The sequence below is a fragment of the Perissodus microlepis genome, chromosome 14, assembly GCF_051167445.1.
Source record: "Perissodus microlepis isolate ML-2025 ecotype Zambia chromosome 14, ASM5116744v1, whole genome shotgun sequence".
Classification (NCBI taxonomy): domain Eukaryota; kingdom Metazoa; phylum Chordata; class Actinopteri; order Cichliformes; family Cichlidae; genus Perissodus; species Perissodus microlepis.
The window spans coordinates 2,246,139-2,266,898 of NC_140474.1; the positions used below are offsets into that span (position 1 = coordinate 2,246,139).

The 20,760-nt window shown below is 43.6% G+C and overlaps 1 protein-coding gene across 7 annotated transcripts in view; it reads left to right on the forward strand.

Annotated features, from left to right (window-relative positions):
• The window catches only part of LOC146372848 (NACHT, LRR and PYD domains-containing protein 3-like), a 33,488-nt gene extending 16,444 nt beyond the window's left edge, over positions 1-17,044 (forward strand). For 5 of the 7 annotated variants that reach the window (XM_084950652.1, XM_084950651.1, XM_084950654.1 and 2 more), the window contains 9 exons: positions 1,048-2,833; positions 2,941-3,114; positions 3,201-3,371; positions 5,130-5,303; positions 8,641-8,814; positions 8,919-9,092; positions 10,539-10,712; positions 14,311-14,357; positions 15,272-17,044. In XM_084950652.1, the coding sequence (XP_084806778.1) occupies positions 1,048-2,833; positions 2,941-3,114; positions 3,201-3,371; positions 5,130-5,303; positions 8,641-8,814; positions 8,919-9,092; positions 10,539-10,712; positions 14,311-14,357; positions 15,272-15,843 (3,446 nt within the window). In that variant the 3' untranslated portion in view covers positions 15,844-17,044. The remainder of the gene's footprint in view (positions 1-1,047; positions 2,834-2,940; positions 3,115-3,200; positions 3,372-5,129; positions 5,304-8,640; positions 8,815-8,918; positions 9,093-10,538; positions 10,713-14,310; positions 14,358-15,271) is intronic. The other 2 variants (XM_084950656.1, XM_084950657.1) reach the window with 2 other exon arrangements.
• Positions 17,045-20,760: the final 3,716 nt, after the last annotated feature.

The following is a 20,760-nucleotide window of genomic DNA, read 5'->3' on the forward strand; positions in this document are numbered from 1 at the left end:
TTCATTAATGTTGAATTCTCAGGCAGCTGCTCTATTCCCATGTAGTTGCAGTATATTAATGACTAACCTCGTATTGTGGATGGATTATCTCAGTTGTTCTCCTGACTGAAGTTTGGTCCGTTTAAAGCATCCTGTCTCTAACCATCGGGAACCCTCACATTAACTTTCATTGAGTGGAAAAAAGTTAGCGTTCATCCTGCAGCTTCACCGTTTATGTTATGCTAATGTAGCTGTGTAGCTAGCGATCACGTAGCACATCATTATATACCAGCTAGTCCAACTTCAGTTACCCTACAAACGTCACTGCTGTTTAGTTTTCTGTCTTCATTTATGTTGGAAGTGACAGCAGAGCTGTACGTTTGAATTTTCTCACAAATCTCTCAGTCAGAACATGCTATATCATGTTTAGGTGGAAGCTAGCGAGCTAACTTCTAACGCCGTTAAATTAAATAAATTCTGTTTTCATGGACGCCTGGATGTTAAACTTAATTGTTACACCTGGTAAAGCCGCAACGCTGATCATTTTATTAAAGATGAAAGAATTTAGACAGTTTTTAACTCTCAGTGATGCCGCAGTGTTCGTTTGACTTTGGGACCTGAAGCAGAAGGAATTTAGGAGCCAGATTACTCCGTGAGGCTCCTGACTACGGCAGCCGTAATGCTCCGACAATCCATCAAGCGGTGCGGCTTTGTAGCTTAGGAAAGTCATACTAAAACATTTTTGACAGATTTTTGAGCTCCGTGTACCACATAAAATCAGTTCGAGGTCAGTAAGTACAACCAGAATTCATCATAAGTCGCACCAGATTATAAGGCGTACTGTCGATTTTTGAGAAAATTAAAGCATTTTAAGTGCGCCTGAAAAATACAGTACTCAAATATGTATTTAAAATCACTGGATTCTGTTTTTATTTGGATTTTACACACTGTCTAAACTCTTTTGAAAATGAGGTTGTATCACTTTTGCCATTGTTACTGCAAACTCCACTCTGTGTTATTACTGTTTTGTTTTATGTTTTGTTTTTGTTTGTTTGGTTTTTAATTCAGAAACTAACACAATGAACTGCCAGCGGAAAGTCAAATGTAATCTGAAGAAGAAATTCCAGGTTTTGTTTGAGGGAGTTGCTAAAGCTGGAAATCCAACGCTCCTCAATGAGATCTACACAGAGCTCTACATCACAGAGGGGGGAACTGGAAAAGTCAATGATGAACATGAAATCAGACAAATTGAAGCAGTATTTAAGAAAACAGCCACAACAGAAACAACAATCAAATGTGAAGATATCTTTAAAACGTCATCTGAAAGAGATGGGCCAATCAGAACAGTGCTGACAAACGGAGTGGCTGGCATTGGGAAAACAGTCTTAACACAGAAATACACTCTTGACTGGGCTGAAGACAAAGCCAATCAGGACATTCAGTTTATATTTCCATTCACGTTCAGAGAGCTGAATGTGCTGAAAGAGAAAAAGTTCAGCTTGATGAAACTTCTTCATCACTTCTTTTCTGAAACAAAAGGAGAAACCTACAACTATGACAAGCCCCAAGTTGTGTTCATCTTTGACGGTCTGGATGAGTGCCGCCTTCCTCTGGACTTCGAAAAAAATAAAACCTTGACTAATGTCAGAAAGTCGACTTCACTGGATGTGCTGCTGACAAACCTCATCAGTGGTAAACTCCTTCCCTCCGCTCGCCTCTGGATAACCACACGACCTGCAGCAGCCAATCAGATCCCTCCTGAGTATGTGCACATGGTTACGGAGGTCAGAGGGTTTTCTGATCCACAGAAGGAGGAGTATTTCAGGAAGAGATTCAAAGATGAGCGACAGGCTAGCATTGTCCTCAGCAATATCCAGACATCGCGAAGCCTCCACATCATGTGCCACATCCCAGTCTTCTGTTGGATCACTGCTACAGTTCTGGAAGATGTGCTGAAAACCAGAGGGGGAGGACAGCTGCCCAAGACCCTGACTGAAATGTACATCCACTTCCTGGTGGTTCAGGCCAAAGTGAAGAAGGTCAAGTATGATGGAGGAGCTGAGACATATCAATACTGGAGGAAGATGACAGAGTCTCTGGGAAAACTGGCTTATGATCAGCTGCAGAAAGGAAACCTGATCTTCTATGAATCAGACCTGACAGAGTGTGGCATCGATATCAGAGCAGCCTCAGTGTACTCAGGAGTTTTCACACAGATCTTTAAAGAGGAGAGAGGACTGTATCAGGAAAAGTTGTTCTGCTTCGTCCATCTGAGTGTTCAGGAGTTTCTGGCTGCTCTTCATGTCCATCTGACCTTCATCAACTCTGGAGTCAATCTGCTCTCTGATGCACAATCTAAATCCAAGTTGTCCGAACTGTTATTTAAGGACAGCGCAGCTCCAAAGTTTTACCAGACTGCTGTGGACAAAGCTTTGCAGAGCCCAAATGGACACCTAGATCTCTTCCTCCGTTTCCTCTTGGGTCTTTCACTGGAAACCAACCAGAGTCTCCTGCAAGGTTTGCCAAGGCAGCAAGACAGTTGCTCAAAACCTAAACAGAAAACAATCCAATACATCAAAAAGATGATAACAAAAGTCTCTTCACAGAGAAGCATCAATCTGTTTTACTGTCTGAATGAACTGAATGACAGTTCTCTAGTGGAGGAAATTCAAAAATCACTGAGGTCAGGAAGACTCTCCACAAATGAACTATCACCTGCTCACTGGTCAGCACTGGTCTTCATCCTACTGTCATCTGAAGAAAATTTGGATGTGTTTGACATAAAGAAATACTCTGCTTCAGAGGAGGCTCTTCTGAGGCTGCTGCCAGTGGTCAAAACCTCCAGCACAGCTCTGTAGGTTGATTTTTATAAATAACAATATATAGAAGCATGAAAGGGGGGGAAAAAAAACATAATTACTTCCATTTGTAATATTTGTAACTTTCTGTTTTTCCCCCCAGACTAAGTGACTGTAAACTGACAGACAGAAGCTGCTTATTTCTGGCAAACGTTTTTAACTCCCCATTGTGTAATTTGATTGAACTAGACCTTAGTAACAACAACCTCCAAGATTCAGGAGTGATCTCACTCTGTGCTGGACTGCAGAATCCAAACTGTCAACTGAAAACTCTCAGGTGTTTGTTTATTTTATTGTAAGGAAGACTTTTATTTCAATTTCAGTTTCTTAAATAAAACCAAATTTGTTTCTTTTAACATATAGGTTGGACCAAAACAGCCTCACAAGCGCATGCTGTCAGGATCTCTCATCAGTCCTCAGCACCCAGTCCAGTCTGAGAACTCTGTCCCTGAATTATAACAAGCTGCAGGATTCAGCAGTGAAGCTGCTTTCTGATGGCTTGTCCAGTCCACAGTGTGAACTCCAAATTCTCGGGTTAGATAAATTTTACATTGCTCATTGTGTGTGTGTGTGTGTGTGTGTGTGTGTGTGTGTGTGTGTGTGTGTGTGTGTACACGTATATAGCTCTGTATGCCGTCTCGTCTTCCCCAAAGATGAGCCCCACCATGGTGGTATCATCTGCAAACTTAATCACTGCATTGTTGCGTTGTCTGGGTGGGTACTGACACAGTCATGTGTGTACAGAGTGTACAGTAGGGGACTTGGTACACAGTCTTGTGGAGAGTTGGTGTTAAGGCTGGGGAAAGATGAGGCCCCACTCCAACTCTCTGTACACGGTCTGACAGGAAGTCTCTGATCCAGCAGCAGGTAGTTGAAGGAAGTTCGATATCCAGCAGTTTTATTATTGGTCTGTCCGGGAGTATCGTATTGAAAGCACAGCTAAAGTCAACAAGGAGCAGCCTGTTGTTCCAGGTGAGAGATGGTGGTGTGGAGTGTTGTAACAATGGCATCTTTAGTTGATCTGTTAGCTCTGTATGGAAACTGGAGCGGGTCGAGTGTGGGTGGCAGGCACAGGGTGGATCACATTGATACAGTTTCTCCTGTACCGTGCCATTGGTGGCGGGAGTCTTTTAAATCACTGGCTAACGCAGAGGAGCATCAGTAGTGAGTCACGGATGGGAGTGGGCTTTCAAAGCTAGCAGGGACACCACTATGAATACAATACATAAACATTTTAGAACCGAGAAACAGCATGCCATGACACCCAGCGCCATCTTTCCTGTGTTTCCTGAGTTCTTATTATGTCCTCCAGAAAGCCGTAGAAGTGGTGATAGTCCAACGTAATGTTCCTTGCACAGCGTAATCCCAAACTCAGAATATCACTTGTTGTTCCTAGAGTATTTGAAAGTAGAATGGGAGGCTTCAGTTTTCAGGCCCCTCTTCTGTGGAACCAGCTTCCAGTTTGGATTCAGGAGACAGACACTATCTCTACTTTCAAGATTAGGCTTCAAACTTTCCTTTTTGCTAAAGCATATAGTTAGGGCTGGACCAGGTGACCCTGAATCCTCCCTTAGTCATGCTGCAATAGGTGTAGGCTGCTGGAGGATTCCCATGATGCACTGGGTGTTTCTTCTTCACTCACTATGTGTTTATACACCTCTACATTTAATCATTAGTTATTTTCAGTCTCTGGCTCTCTTCCACAGCGTGTCTTTGTCCTGTCTTCCTACCCACACCTCAGCCAATCACAGCAGATGGCCCCGCCCCTCCCTGAACCTTGTTGTACTGGAAGTTTCTTCCTGTTAAAAGGGAGTTTCTTCCTTTTCACAGATGCCAAAACGTTTGCACAGTGGGGGTCATATATAATTGGGTGGATGGGTTTTCTTGTTTGTTTGGGGGTTTTTTTTGTATTATTGTAGGATCGTTGCCTTACAATATAAAGTGCCTTAAGGCAACTGTTGTTGTGATTTGATGCTATATAAATCAAACTAAATTGAGAATTGATGGTAAGTGTTGTAACTCGTCCATATAGGGATAAGAAGTTTATGAACTGTACAGCCTATGCTTTGGATGTGTAATGGATGTACTGTTGATCCAGTTTATGGAATAGTAGGACATTTTATACGTTTTTTTTGACAAGCTTGAATGTTTTATGAAGTGATGAATATGAACAGCAAAATGCCGTCTGGATATAAACAGGTTTTGTGATCAGTGGTATATCTTGGAATTCCATTGTTTTGTTTTGGGGTTAAACATCTGAATCAAAACAAAAGTGTTTCTTTTAAAATCTAGGTTGGAAAGAAACTGCCTCACAAATGCATCCTGCCAGATACTCTCATCAGTCCTCAGCACCCAGTCCTCCAGTCTGAGAACTCTGTCCCTGAATTACAATCTGCTGGAGGATTCAGGGGTGAAGCTGCTTTCTGTTGGCTTGTCCAGTCCACAGTGTAAACTCCAGATTCTCAGGTATGATGTATTTTACATAGAGGGAGTTTCAGTGCTCATCAAGACTCTTGAATATGCTCTCTCTCTCAGACATTACATACATAGAACATTACAGACAATGGTAATATTTAAATATTGAAGTGAGTGTGTATGTTATATAATGCCTGTAATTCTATTAAACCCAGCAGTGAGTATTTGTGAGAGAGCAAATAGTAAGTGCAAAGAAGGGGAACAAACAAAAATAAATAAATAAAGGCGTAACACCCGTCCCACGTTCTATTGAGGGGGTCCTGGGTTCCTGTTGTTACTTTCCTACTGACACTCCCTTTTTAATGCTTATGGTATAAAATATGCAATAAAACTACACTATATGGAAATAAACCACACACAAGCAGGTCAATTATAAAGTTAACTCCACTTTAGTGAATGATTAATTAACAACAACACAAAAGAAAATAAGTAAAATTAATAAAGTTTGTTAAACAATGGTGAGGTATCTACCTCAACAGAAACAAAATAATCAAATAATATTGTGGGCCCACACGTGGGACCTAAAACAATGTGGTCGCTTCACTTGTTGCCAAGCAGTAAAATAAAAAGCACGTGCAAACAACAGTACTCACACCTCCAGGCAGTTCAAGGGGATAGCGGGGAAACTGGGTCAAGGCCACCAGCAGCAGCGGCAGCAGCACTCACAGTCGTCTCCACGTGCTCCCACGTGAACACACAGCTTCATCACAGCAGCAGAAGGGACCTCTCTGACACGCCAGCAAGACGTCCGTCTCCTCCTACTCACAGTAGGGTACAACAGATTTCCACTCCAGCTAAATATCCGTCAACCCGAAAATAAGTTCGTCGCCCTTCTATAAACTCCGCGTCCACTCGACACTGCTGTCCATCTTTCGTCTCTCTCACCTCCTGCAGAGCGCACACGGCTCCCCACTTACCCCCACCCCCTCTACCTGAGACTACTTCAGGGTTCACTGGAGCTGTAGTACATATCAATACCATATCAAAAATAATGACATAAACCTCAAAATACAAATAAAAAGGTTGTGCATTTAACTGACACACATCACACACCTTACAGGCATTTGTACACATTATTGAACACAGTCAACATTTGCATTTAACTATCAATATAAATGAACTATTTAAATAATGACCTATTTACATAGTCAGGGCTACAAAGGTAACATAAAATAACATGAAAAAAATTCAATTAAATGTATTTCTATAGTGTCAAATTACAACAACAATAGTGTCAAGGCACTTTATATTGTAGAGACAAGATACTACAATAATGAATTGAAAAACTCAACAATTTGGGTTAGTGTTAGCCTCCTAACCCTCTCAGCCTCTGAGTCACTATAAGAAGAAACAAAATTACAATCATCTGCAGTGGTTCTGTAGATTCCCAAGAGCTTGACAGAAAAGGCTGGTGTTAGTGCTCCACATAATATGAACCTAGAAAGCAGATGTGAGAATAGTATATGGTTCAGACTGTGACTACATTTATGGGCGATCGTGGCTCAAAGAGTTGGCAGTTCGTCTTGTAACTGGAAGGTTGCCGGTTCGAGCCCCGGCTTGGACAGTCTCGGTCGTTGTGTCCTTGGGCAAGACACTTCACCTGCTGCCTACTGGTGATGGCGCGATATGGCAGCCTCGCTTCGGTCAGTCTGCCCCAGGGCAGCTGTGGCTACAACTGTAGCTGCCTCCACCAGTGTGTGAATGTGAGAGTGAATGGATAGTGGAATTGTAAAGTGCTTTGAGGGCCCCGAAAAGCGCTATATAAATGCAATCTATTATTATTATTATTATTATTATTATTACATTGTGATGAGATGGGAACACACCCTTCCTGGCTTTGCTTAACAAAAAAGCAAAAACTGATGTAATTAGTATTTCACACGAAGGCCACAAGAAAGGTGGACATCGAGGCTGCAGATGGATCCTCTCTCATGCCCTGGATTGTTGATTACCTGACAGGAAGACCACAGTATGTGCATCTTCAACATTTTGTGTCTGACTAGAGGATCAGCAACACAGGGGCACCACAAGGCACCGTCCTCGCCCCCTTCCTCTTCATTCTACACCACAGACTTCAGCCACTGCACAGAGACCTCCGTCTTCAGAGGTTTTCTGCCGACTCTGCGGTGGTTGGATGCATCAGCAGGGATGATGAGACAGAGTACCAGGCTGTGGTCGACTCCTTTGTCACGTGGTGTGAGCAGAATCAGCTGCAGCTCAACGTGGCAAAGACCAAAGAATCAACTGTTGACTGAAAACTGATGTCATTGTGACCATTATGACCTTAGCCTCTTAGAAAACAACAGAAAATCATTTGCAAGAAATTCAGGAGTGATCTTTGATAGCAATTTAATCTTTGATAAACAGATGAACAATGTAATCAAAACTAGCTTCTTTCATCTTCGCCTCCTTGCAAAACTTAAGCCTTTTCTCTGCTTCAGAGATTTTGAGAAAGCGATCCATGCCTTCATCTGATCTCACCTCGACTTCTGTAATAGCCTCTATTCTGGTGTTACCTCGTCATCTATTGGCTGACTGCAGCTAGTCCAAAACACTGCAGCGGGGCTCCTAACTGGCACACGCAAGCGAGATCACATATCTCCCATACTTGCATCATTACACTGGCTGCCAGTCAGTTTTCAAATTGATTTTAAGATTTTAACACTTGTTTTTAAGACGCTGCATGGACTAGCTCCTGCATATCTTTCTGATCTTCTAACCTGGTATACTCCTGCAAGATCTTTGAGGTCTGCGGACCAAATGCTACTAGTTGTCCCAAGGTCCAGATTAAAACTCTGAGGAGACCGGGCATTTGTGGCGGCTGCTCCTAAATTGTGGAACACTTTGCCTCTGCACATCAGGACCTCCCCAACACTGGAGACTTTCAAAACCCATCTAAAGACCTATTTTTATTGTCTTGCTTTTAAATCAGTATGAGTCTGTTACTATTGTTTTTATTATCATTCTATGATTCTATTCCCTTCTAACTTTATCCTATTTTATGTCTTTTGCTTTAACTATTTTTATTGTACCGCAATCTGCAGGAAGTGCCAGAGTCGTCTCTGTTGTCTTTCAACATCTGAGTCGGTTTGTTTTAGCAATGTAAACATAGTTGTTATTTAGACCTAATTTTCCACCTAAAATCATCCCTGTACTCCAACAATGCAGCCACAATCTTTCAATGAGCACAGTCCAATAAGTACTTGCCAAAAGAAAAGAGGCTATAAAGAAATACAGCATTATGTATTGAAGGTGCTGTAAGTGATCGGTCCTAGAAAACTAAGATTGCACTGCTCAATTTATCATTTCTTCATTTTTACACTTTCAGGTTGTCTTTCTGTTTTCTATCATCGGGAAGTTGTGGTTTTCTGGCTTCAGTTTTCAGCAATCAGCCTTCCAGCCTGATAGAACTGGATATGAGCGACAATAGACTGTGGGATTCAGGAGTCAAGCAGCTCTGTGTTGGTCTACAGAGTCGATTCTGTAGACTGGAAACTCTCAGGTCAGAGTTCTAACTGTAATATTGCATGTTGATTTTTTTTTTCCATCATCCCCACTTTCTTTTTGTGTGGCTTAATCAGTAATGAAAATACTTTTTCTCCCCAGCCTGAGGTTGTGTGGGCTGACAGAGAAAAGCTGTGAATTTCTGGGTTCACTTCTCAGCTCCAAGGAGTGTCATCTGAAAGTGGTTAATTTAAGTGCCAATAAATTGCTGGATTCAGGAGTGATGAGGCTTTCAGCTGAACTACAAAGTCCTGATTGTCAAATAAAATCTCTCAAGTAAGGAATCCTTAAATCAGACAAATTAGCTGTGTTCTATGCACTGGCATACTTATCTTAAACATTGAGTTGCTTAGGTCTTCACAACCTGATTAGCAGACAGCAAGCTGTCATTTCTTGATGACATTTACAAAAATGGATTTCACAGCAGTGGGGAATACGTTTCATTACAGTAGATGTCTTTCTGAAAACGCTATAAGTATTGTTATTGTCAATGTCATGTGCAAACAGTGCAGAGTAGCTACATAAATTCTACTCACACGAAGTTGATTAATTAATTGATTGATTGATTAATTAATAGTTTTACATCCTTGCTGCATATATTTATTACTTCTAGACTGAACTATAATGTAATTCATTATTATCAGGATTTCCTAAAAACTCCCTGAAAAAGCCTTCAGCTGATCCAAAATGCTGCTTTCAGACTCCTGGCTTACACGGTTCCTACGCTATTTAAAAGTAGGCGGAGCCTTCAGCTGTGACACGCAACAGTTACAAAGGCAAATTTACATCATAGAGCTCTGCTCCAAAAACTGACACAAATGTAACACTGTCTGTGAAGCTGGATTTAAGAAATAAGTGCTTTAAGTTCTTAGAACAAGTTTAGCGGGTTGGTTGGTTTCAGCTTACATTAGTTTATGTTAGCTAATTAGTAACAGAACCAGTAACTCAGAGAAAAATAAGGACACTAAAACAAAATCAAAGGGTACACTTTTCTGCTGTCCCTGGCTGCAACAATGAGCTTTGTGTTAAGAAACCAAGGATATACTGTCCACTTTCACTGTCTGTCATTTAAGCAATTAGTGGTTCTTCATTATTTAGCTAGCGGCACTGAAACAGGAAAATCCAGCTGTTAGCCGTAATGTTCGGGTTTGTAAAGCATTTTATGAATGATGACTATGTGGAGGACGGCCTGTTTGAGTCCAGTGACAGGTGGTTCACTGGATCAACAACCTCGAGTCACACTTTTCCTGGTCTAGCTGGATGTACTGAGCAGCGCAATCAGCTGACGCGTATTTAATGCAATGAAATGGTCACTTTTCCCAAGCTCTCATATCCAGCTTCACATCTGTTTCACTTTTTGAGGGCAGGGCTCAGTGGTGTAAATTAGCCTTTATAAGTTTAGTGTTTCATGTCCACTTTTTTGATAAAGCATGTAGTCAGGTTCAGGTGACCCTGTATCCTCCCGGTGTAATGGTCTCTTCACTCGCTGCTGCAATCTCGTTTCACAGTTGTATTTACACACGCTTTGAGGTGCTGCAGTATTTCTGAACAATAAGAATCAGCACTCAGACAATATCACCACATAAGCAATGATGTAGGAGAAGACGTCAAAACTGCATATACAACTACTGTCTATAAACAGCATGTCTCTGAGCTTGCTTGCTCATAAGGGTCCATCTGACATACAATTAATTCTCTGCCTACTGTTTTTTGCTTTTGTAGTCTGTCAATCTGCTGGATAGGTGAGAAAGGATGTACTTCTCTGGCTTCAGCCCTCACATCCAACCCCTTCAGCCTGAAGGAGCTGGACCTGAGCTACAATCGTCCTGGTGACTTGGGAGCAAAACTGCTTTCTGCTAAACTGAAGGATCCCCAATGCAGCCTTGAGACTCTCAGGTATAAAGAGCCTTTTTGTCTTGTACAGATGTCTAAGCATCATGTTTGTGAACTAACCCATTATAATATAATGGGTGTATCAGTATAATCTTATTATTATACACCCATTATATTATATATCACCCATTAACCAGATAAAAGTTGATACTGATCATCTTCAGTGCAGAATTCAAGGTTGTGACATTCATGTGATTCTTACATGACTGAAAACAAGAACACTGTATTTTTTCAAATACAAAATATTTGTCGATGTGTCTCATTATGCTTTATTATGCATTTTCTCACATTATGTTTACTTCATCCATCCATGATCGGCTTCATGAGTAGTTGTGGGAATAGCAGCCTGAGTGTCATGAATCGGCTGTGGCACACAGGATGTAGGACCCAAAACACAGGACACTCAGACGGAGGAGTAAACTCAAAGAGGCTGCTTTTATTGCATCCATCCATCCATCCATCTTCATCTGCTTTATCCGAGGCCGGGTCGCGGGGGCAGCAACCTAAGCAGAGAGGCCCAGACCTCCCTCTCCCCAGCCACCTCCTCCAGCTTATCCGGGGGAACACCAAGGCGTTCCCAGGCCAGCCGAGAGATATAATCTCTCCAGCGTGTCCTGGGTCTGCCCTGGGGCCTCCTCCCGGTGGGACATGCCCGGAACACCTCACCTAGGAGGCGCCCAGGAGGCATCCTTGTCAGATGCCCGAACCACCTCAGCTGGCTCCTTTCGATGTGGAGGAGCAGCGGCTCTACTCTGAGCCCCTCCCGGATGGCCGAACTTCTCACCCTATCTCTAAGGGGAAGAGGCCAGCCACCCTTTGGAGGAAGCTCATTTCCGCCGCTTGTATCTGCGATCTCGTTCTTTCGGTCACTACCCACAGCTCGTGGCCATAGGTGAGGGTAGGGACGTAGATCGACCGGTAAATTGAGAGCTTCGCTTTTACACTCAGCTCCCTCTTCACCACGACGGACCGGTGCAGCGTCCGCATTACTGCAGCTGCAGCCCCAATCCGTCTGTCGATCTCCGGCTCCCTTCTCCCATCACTCGCGAACAAGACCCCGAGATACTTGAACTCCTCCACTTGGGGCAGGAACTCATCCCCGACCCGGAGTGGGCACTCCACCCTTTTCCGGCTGAGAACCATGGCCTCAGATTTGGAGGTGCTGATCCTCATTCCCGCTGCTTCACACTCGGCTGCGAACCGTTCCAGTGCGAGCTGGAGGCCCTCACCCGATGAAGCCAACAGAACCACATCATCCGCAAAAAGCAGAGATGAGATTCTGAGGCCACCAAAGTGAAAGTCCTCCACCACTTGGCTGCGCCTAGAAATCCTGTCAATAAAAATTATGAACAGAACCGGTGACAAAGGACAGCCCTGGCGGAGCCCATCACCCACCGGGAACAAGTCCGACTTATTGCCGGCAATGCGAACCAAGCTCTTGCAACGGTTGTATAGGGATCGAATGGCCCGTAGCAATGGGCCAGACACCCCATACTCCCGCAACACCTCCCACAGGACACCCCGAGGGACACGGTCGAATGCCTTCTCCAAGTCCACAAAACACATGTAGACTGGTTGGGCAAACTCCCATGCACCCTCAAGTATCCTCGAGAGGATAAAGAGCTGGTCCAGTGTTCCGCGACCAGGACGAAAACCGCATTGTTCCTCCTGTATCCGAGGTTTGGCTAGCGGACGAACTCTCCTTTCCAGCACCCTGGCATAGACTTTCCCAGGGAGGCAGAGGAGTGTGATCCCCCTGTAGTTGGAACACACCCTCCGGTCTCCCTTCTTAAAGATGGGGACCACCACCCCGGTCTCCACGCAACATTGTAGAGGCGTGTTAACCAGGACAGCCCTACAACGTCCAGAGCCTTCAGGAACTCGGGGCGGACCTCATCAACACCAGGGGCTCTGCCACCAAGGAGTTGTTTAACTGCCTCAGTGACCTCGCCCCCGGAAATTGGCGGGTCATTCCCCTCATTCCCAGACTCTGCTTCCTCCTCGGAAGACGTGTCAGTGGGATTAAGGAGGTCCTCGAAGTATTCCTTCCACCGGCTGACAATTTTCTCAGTCGACATCAACAGCGCTCCGCCAGCACTATACACAGTGCAGGTAGAGCACCGCTTTCCCCTCCTGAGACGCCTGACGGTTTTTCCAGAATCTCTTCGAGGCAGTCCGAAAGTCTTTTTCCATGGCCTCTCCGAACTCCTCCCACACCCGAGTTTTTGCTTCAGCCACCGCCCGAGCCGCATTCCGCTTGGCCTGTCGATACCTGTCGGCTGCCTCCGGAGTCCCACAGGCTAACCAAGCCTGATAGGACTCCTTCTTCAGCCTGGTGGCTCGCTTCACCTCCGGTGTCCACCATTTGGTTCGGGGATTACCACCACGGCAGGCACCAACCACCTTGCGGCCGCAGCTCAATGCAGCAGCTTCGGCAATGGAGACGCTGAACATTGTCCATTCGGACTCAATGTCCCCAGTCTCCCTCGGAATGCTGTTGAAGCTCTGCCGGAGGTGTGCGTTGAAGATCTCGCGGACTGGGGCCTCTGCTAGACGTTCCCAGCACACCCTCACTACACGTTTAGGTGCACCGGGTCTGTCCAGCGTCCTCCCCCGCCACCTGATCCAACTCACCACCAGGTGGTGATCAGTTGACAGCTCAGCCCCTCTCTTTACCCGAGTGTCCAGAACATATGGTCGCAGGTCTGGTGATACGATTACAAAATCGATCATCGACCTACGGCCTAGAGCGTCCTGGTGCCACGTGCGCTTATGGACACTCTTATGTTCGAACAAGATGTTCGTTATGGCCAAACTGTGATTTGCACAGAAGTCCAATAACAAAACACCTCTCGGGTTCAGATCAGGGAGGCCGTTCCTCCCAATCACGCCCCTCCAGGTCTCGCTGTTGTTACCCACGTGAGCATTGAAGTCTCCCAGCAGGACAACAGAGTGTCCAGGTGGAGCACCTTCCAGTGAGACTTATATGCCTCATTCTTACTTAACCTTTTAATTACATGTTGTATCAGGAAAAATGTAAAAAACACTTTTCACTAACAAATCGAACTATGGAAAGCATAAGCTGCATGAGACATGCGTAAAATACATATAAAACTGACTATTAGATTGCTTTTTTTTAATTAATTTTCATTTTGGAAATAATAAATGTAATTATTATACAGCACGGTGGTTAGGACTGTTGCCGCACAGCAACAAGGTCCTGAGTTCAATTCCACCATCAGGCCCGGGGTCTTTCTGTGTGGAGTTTGCAAGTTCCCGTGTTTGTGTGGGTTCCTTACGGGTACTCTGGCTTCCTCCCACAGTCCAAAGACATGTAGCTTGTGGGGATAGGTTAATTGATTAGTCTAAATTGCCCATAGGTGAGAATACGGGAGTGAATGTGAGCGCGAATGGTTGTCTGTGTCTGTGTGTTAGCCCTGCGACATACTGGCGACCCGTCCAGGGTGTACCCCGCCTCTCGCCCTATAACAGCTGGGATAGGCTCCAGTGCCCCCCTGCGACCCTGAAAAGGACAAGCGGAAGCGAATGGATGGATAAATTTAAAGCATGGAGGTCTGACATTTTTTACTCTTTGTTTCAGGATGGACTACTCAGGAGCAGAGAGGCTAAAGCCAGGTTTGCAGAAGTGTAAGTAATTCATTATGTCTTTTTTTAACTGGGAAGCTCAATACTATATTTAATTCCTGAAAATGTGTCAATAACAGTGTGTGCTATTTTGCATTAATGTAACCTACATGAACGTGTTATTAATGGCACCTGTGGTTAGTTAACTGAATAGTCAGCATCCTGCTGCACACAAAGTTTTTGATTTTTGTCAAAACAAAAACAAAATAACTTCAAGTGTTTTATTCATAAAGCGAAACTTTCAAAGCGCTCTTTAATATTCAAACATTGGACCATAAAAATGTATCCAAATTAATAATGGTCAATGAGAAAATGTTGTAAAAACAGGCTGATTTGAGATGGAATGACTCTCTATCTTCAGTCTAAAAAAAACTACCTTTGTCATATTGTTGTAGCTTTGGGCTAACTTCTTGGAATTGTGGACATGTCAGTAACACGTAAAGGTTATGATTGTCGTCTTAAGAACAATCTTGTGGTTAGAAGCGTATGTCAGAATTACTACAGTTATTTGCATAAGCGCACAGGACAGCAGACATCAACAGATGTTTTGTGGTCTGAGCAGCTGGATTATGTGTAAAACCAAAACAAATATATGTCAATGTGTATAACCCCAAAAGTTGATTCAGTTGATCTGGACGCAGCGTTTTCAGTGTTAGAAACGTTACATCATCATCAGGTGACTTCTTCAGTCTCAGCTCACTGCAGGTTTCAACCTTATGAACAGTACATTTGCATAATGACTGAAACTAGCACTGAATGAACTGTGAGGTCAGCTCTTTGACATTTCTCCAGATGAACATGATTTACTTACCCTGACGACTGAGCATGCATCAGGACAAATGTGTAAAACCTGTAAGCTGAAAGAAACACTGCAGTGATGAAACATCTCACAGTGTTGTATATTTTTCTTCCAACAGTTGCCTGCAGTCTCACACTGGACCCCGATACAGCTCACAGGAACCTTGCTGTCTCTGCAGACAGAAAGGCAGTACTTGGGTCAAAACGACCAATTTTACAGTCACGGTGGGATTTATTTCCGAGCAGTCCAGAGGTTTATTATAAGTGGGAGCAGGTGCTATGTACACAGGGTCTCACTGGTTTAAGTTACTGGGAGGTAGAGTGGAAGGGAACTGTTTCCATAGGTGTAACTTACAAAGCTGGACCTGACAAAGGTCCAGATGAATCCCGGCATGGAGGAAATGACAGATCCTGGATGCTGCTCTGCAAAGATAATCATTACTCAGCGTGGCACGATTACAAAGTGACAGAAATACGACTTTCTCGCCGCCCCGCTGGTTTTCAAAAAGTTGGAGTTTTTTTGGACTGGCCAGCTGGCATTCTGTCCTTCTTTGATGTCTCCTCTGACACTCGGCTTCACCTCCACACCTTTTTCTGCAGGTTCACTGAGCCCCTCTACCCTGCACTTTGGTTCTGGTTTACACTTGAAATGTACAAGTGCTCAGCAGCTTTGTGTGACCTGCAGGGATAGCAGTCACCAAATGTAAACAACTACTCTGGCTTAAGTGCCACACAGAACAACCTTTGTTTCCACACTGTGATCACCTGACCACATATTTTGAGACACGTCAGACTTTGATGCAGAAATATTTTATGTTTTTCTCTGAAAAAAGTGTTTGATCACGAAGTCTCTGACCCTAATGGTTAAGACTGGAATTTAGAGTAAGTGGAAGCAGCCATAGTCAGTCTCTGCGTGAATAATGATTCCATCATAAATACCTGCTCATTATTAAGTTAGCCCAGAGATTAAAGACCTGTTCTGCTCATGTTCACTTCTAAAGTGTTTTTCTTGGACTCCAGCGTAGCTTTGTTCAGTTCATTTATCTTACATGAGGACTTATATACTTGCCTTGTTTATGAATAATTCAGGACCTCATATAGCACATTGTTATATTAATTAACATTACATAGTTATATTTGCAATGATACAATAATGTGTTCTGTTAGATATATTTCATGTATCTGCTGATCATTTGTAATCTTTTGTTCTGGTCATGATTAAATCTAAATGCTTTTTAACAGAAGAACTGTGTGTACCAGTATGCTCTGCAATTCCCACAACGCTGCGTAAGCTGTGCAGGACTCAGAGTGACTGAAGCACATCTTTAGTCTTCATACTACATCCTGGGGCATACGTCACAAATCTGTGGTTCTGAATCTTTATCTGGATCATGTGACTCTTTCATCCAACTACAGTGTCTCTCTGTGGCTTTAACAAAAACAAATTACTACTGTTACTTGTTAAAAAGTCCTCCTGCCACCCTGCAGTACCTCAGATCCTAATATGCCTACACTGCACCTAAGGAGGCAGTGCTTCCTCTGCTCCGCAGAGCAGAGGTTGTTGAACTCATCAGAGCAGGTCCTCACCTACACATCAGAGATTCAGAGAGTAAAAAGGGACGTCCATGTTGTCAAACTTGAGCTTGGGGCTGTGTCCACAGATTGTCCACCCTGAATCAGAGATATAGGCTGTGTCTCAATTCAGGGGCTGCTTCCTCCTGAGGCCGCATTTGAAGGCAGATTACGTCACAGCAACGAGACGAAGGCTGCTTCAAATGCGTACTTCATCCATCCATCCATTCGCTTCCGCTTCTCCTTTTCAGGGTCGCGGGGGGCGCTGGAGCCTATCCCAGCTGTCATAGGGCGAGAGGCGGGGTACACCCTGGACAGATCGCCAGTCTGTCGCAGGGCCAACACACAGGGACAGACAACCATTCACACTCACATTCACTCGCACATTCACACCTAGTGGCAATTTGGATTTTCCAATTAACTTATCCCCACAAGCTGCATGTCTTGTGGGGATGAAAATGCGTACTTCATTTTCTCGAATTTGAAGGATGGGTCGGTGTGTCCTTCATGGCCCGACCTATCCCAGAATTCATACCCTTCATACTCTGTTACCCTGTTACCCACCAGCTTGATAGCTAGTCGGGAGGTCAAAGGTCACTAGAGCCAATGAGAACAGTGAACTCCCAGCACATCGTTTTCAGATCCCTGCGGTCTTTGGCTACTCAGGTTAAACGTGATATATAAGTCACTTAGATATCTTAAAAATGTTGTTGTTTGGCTTTTTTCAATGTTTGATTTGTTCCTGAGTAAATCCGTTTTAGTTTTCACACAGCTGAATAAACGTCAAACAGAAAACCGATTAAACAGAAGTGTGAGACGGTCGAGAGTTTACTCCAGTGTCCTGTTATATTTAGATAGCAATTTTAGATAAACTCCACCGAGACAGCGGTGACGCAGATCTGAAGGCTACACCGTCCAATTTCACAGCCGCTCACTTCCGGCCTACCCGACCTTCTGAGGACCCGGCCCACGTAGACCGAGAAGGCCGGGTCCTGGAAGGATGCGGCCTCTGAGTTGAGACAGCTATTGATTAAACAGACATGGCGTCACAACCAGGTACTGGCCAAAACTTTTGGAAGCGTTTCATTTAAATATTTTCTTCCGAGCCTGCAGAGCAGACAAGAGTGGCACTTCAAGACTCCTGACATTCTTGGGGGCAAAGCAGTTATGATTGTAGATCCACGGCTTCCCCGTGCACTGTGGCTGGTGGGATGAATCACAGAAACTTTCCCAGGATCAGATGGACTGCTCAGAACTTTAATGGTGGAAGTAAGTGGGGGTGGATACACCCGCCTTCTTACACTGCTTATTTATCTTCCTGCGTTACCAGACTAATGGAGGATTACTGAGAGATGACCTGAGCAGATTTCCACGGGAAATTCACCCATGTAGACACGTTGTTACTCCTGCCAGTGTGAGAGTAGCCATGTTGTAATAGTGAAGCATGTAGCCTGGCTTCACAGGCTATATTTCCATTTATACGTTCATTGTTGTTGTTATTGTGCAGAGCTAATGTTTACCAGACGGTGTTATCTGTTGTAATTACTGTGTTAATATACAAACCTGTGTTTGCTGACAGCTCCGTGTCATCATAGCGACATTATGTGAATATCTGTGTCCACTAGAGGGCGGCGTTGATCCACAAATGACAGATTTAATCCAGTTTAGCTGTGATTCTGTGTCTATGCCATCTTGATATTATATTATTATAAACTTATTATATCATCTGCGCTTAATATTATATTGTGTTATTGACGTTAATACTTAGTGTGAAAGACGCTGAATCATGGGAAGAGATGTTTTTATTATTTCTTCTCACACCGGTTCACCAATGTCACTTTCATTACGAGGAAGAAAAAATGCTAAAACTAAATTGCCCTTAACCTTTTTATTGAAAAGGAAAAGGAAACTCAAATTCTAGGGCATTTCAGTCGGAGTATGTTCAGTTTCTAATTTTGCAAGTTTACATTAGAGACACGACCCTGTGGTTCTTGGGCCCAGAAACAAAAGTCATTGGTTGTTTTCAGGTTTGGAGCATAAAAAAACCTGGAAAAGTCAGTCTTTTTTTTTTTTTAATCTCTTATTGTTTGATTTACTGTAAAAGTCTTTTTACTTGTTTCAACAAATAAGCTTTGGATCCCTTTCAGACTATACAGAATGCTGTGGTAAGACTTAACTTGTCTAGGTGTGTGCTGTGGCAGGCAGGATGAAGGATCCAAACGCAGCACTCGTGCACGAAGGAATAAACTCAAAACGGCAGCTTCATTGCTGGAGAAAACTCGAACATGTAATACAAGAAAACGAAACTAGAAACTCAAAACATGAAGCTAGAAAACAGAGAACCAGAACATCACCAGGAGCACAGAAGAAAAACACAGCACTGTAAGGGGAAATCACAGCACTTAAATACACAAGGGACTAACAAGGAAATGGGAAACAGGAGGGAAACACAGCTGGGACTAATCTGACATAATGAGACAAAGGGGAAAACTCAAAACTCAATACACTGAACACAGGACAAGAAACAGAAGACAGACAAGGAGACGTGACTGACTGGGGAGGAACACAGGGAAGACGCAGTGACAGAGAACTCAGACAAACATACAACACATGGAGACAAATAAGGAGAACAAGAATACAGAAGGAAACCTTGAGTGGAGACGCGACACCAGGAACTCAGGGGAGGCACAGAAACAGAACAGAAACCAGGAACTATAAATATAATACAAGCAGGAAGCAATCATTCAAATAAAATAACTTAAACCAAACACAGAAACAGTGGGTCACCAGACCCTGTACGTGACATAACTATAGCACTAACAGGAAATCACATATTACTCCAGTTTTGGCTTCTGTTCGTAACATAGATCTTAAGTTAATCTCAGAGAGGATGGTCGGAGGACTTCGACGGACAGTGCACAGGCTTTAAACAATCTAAGCCACATGCAAGTGTGAGAGAAGAAGCACTGATCTGCATGTCTTAAAGTAGTCATTGCTTGTATGGAGCTCAGAGGAGTTACATAAAAAATAATGCTGTTGGTAATTTTAAGATCAAACAACTGATTAAATTTGAGAACTTTAAACTGAAAGCTGGAAAGTGTAAGAGGAATAGTAACTATTAGACTAGAGGGAAGAAGCTCAAATGTAAGAATCTGGAGCCTCAGTAAACATGTAGGTGAAGGGAACAGAGGTGATTTAGATGTGTTGGGCAGGTGTGGTGTTAATGAGATAAATGCTGAAGAACAAATAGTGGGAAATTTTTGCAAAAAGAAGAATAAGAATGGAAATGACTGTGGCAAAGCCATAGTTCACTGTTCTTCAGGAAATGCAGAAGATTTAAGGAGGAAGTGAGGGCAGCTACAGCAGGGTCCAGTTGGTCCAGATGAAATACCTGCTGATGAACTTTTTAACCAGCTTGTTTAACACAATCCAGGAGAGTGAGAGGATACCGGAGGAACTGAGAAGTGCAATGGTACCGAGTTTCAAGAACAAAGGTGATGTGCAGTGCTGCAGTAAAACTGATGAAAGAACTGTTGAAACTAGGTTAACCCACGAGGTCTTTTAGGTCAAACTAACGTACTTCTTGAACCATTCACGCAATCGCAAAATTCAAATGACTCCTGAAAGCTGCAACTGTGCGTTTCAGTGATATTAGGGTCATTATGGTGGTTCAATGCCAGGCAAGGCGCCAAATCCAAATCTTGGCAACTAACACAGAAAACAATGCAGCAAAGAGCAAAAACAAAACCATTAAAACACACACACACACATGATCTGAGCCCCTTCTTGTTTGACAAGTTGACAGAAGAGGTGAGGCATGAGTCTCTGATATTTGCAGATGGTATTTTGATTGGTACTGAGAGTAGGGAGCAGCTGGAGAGGTGGAGGTATGCACCGAAGAGAAGACGAATGAAGGCCAGTAGCAGTAAGAGAGAATACACGTGTGCCAATGAGAGGGAGACGGGTGGAAAGGTGAACATGCAGGGAGATCTTGTGTTTGAGCTTAAATATGAAGGTCAACCATTCAAAACAACAG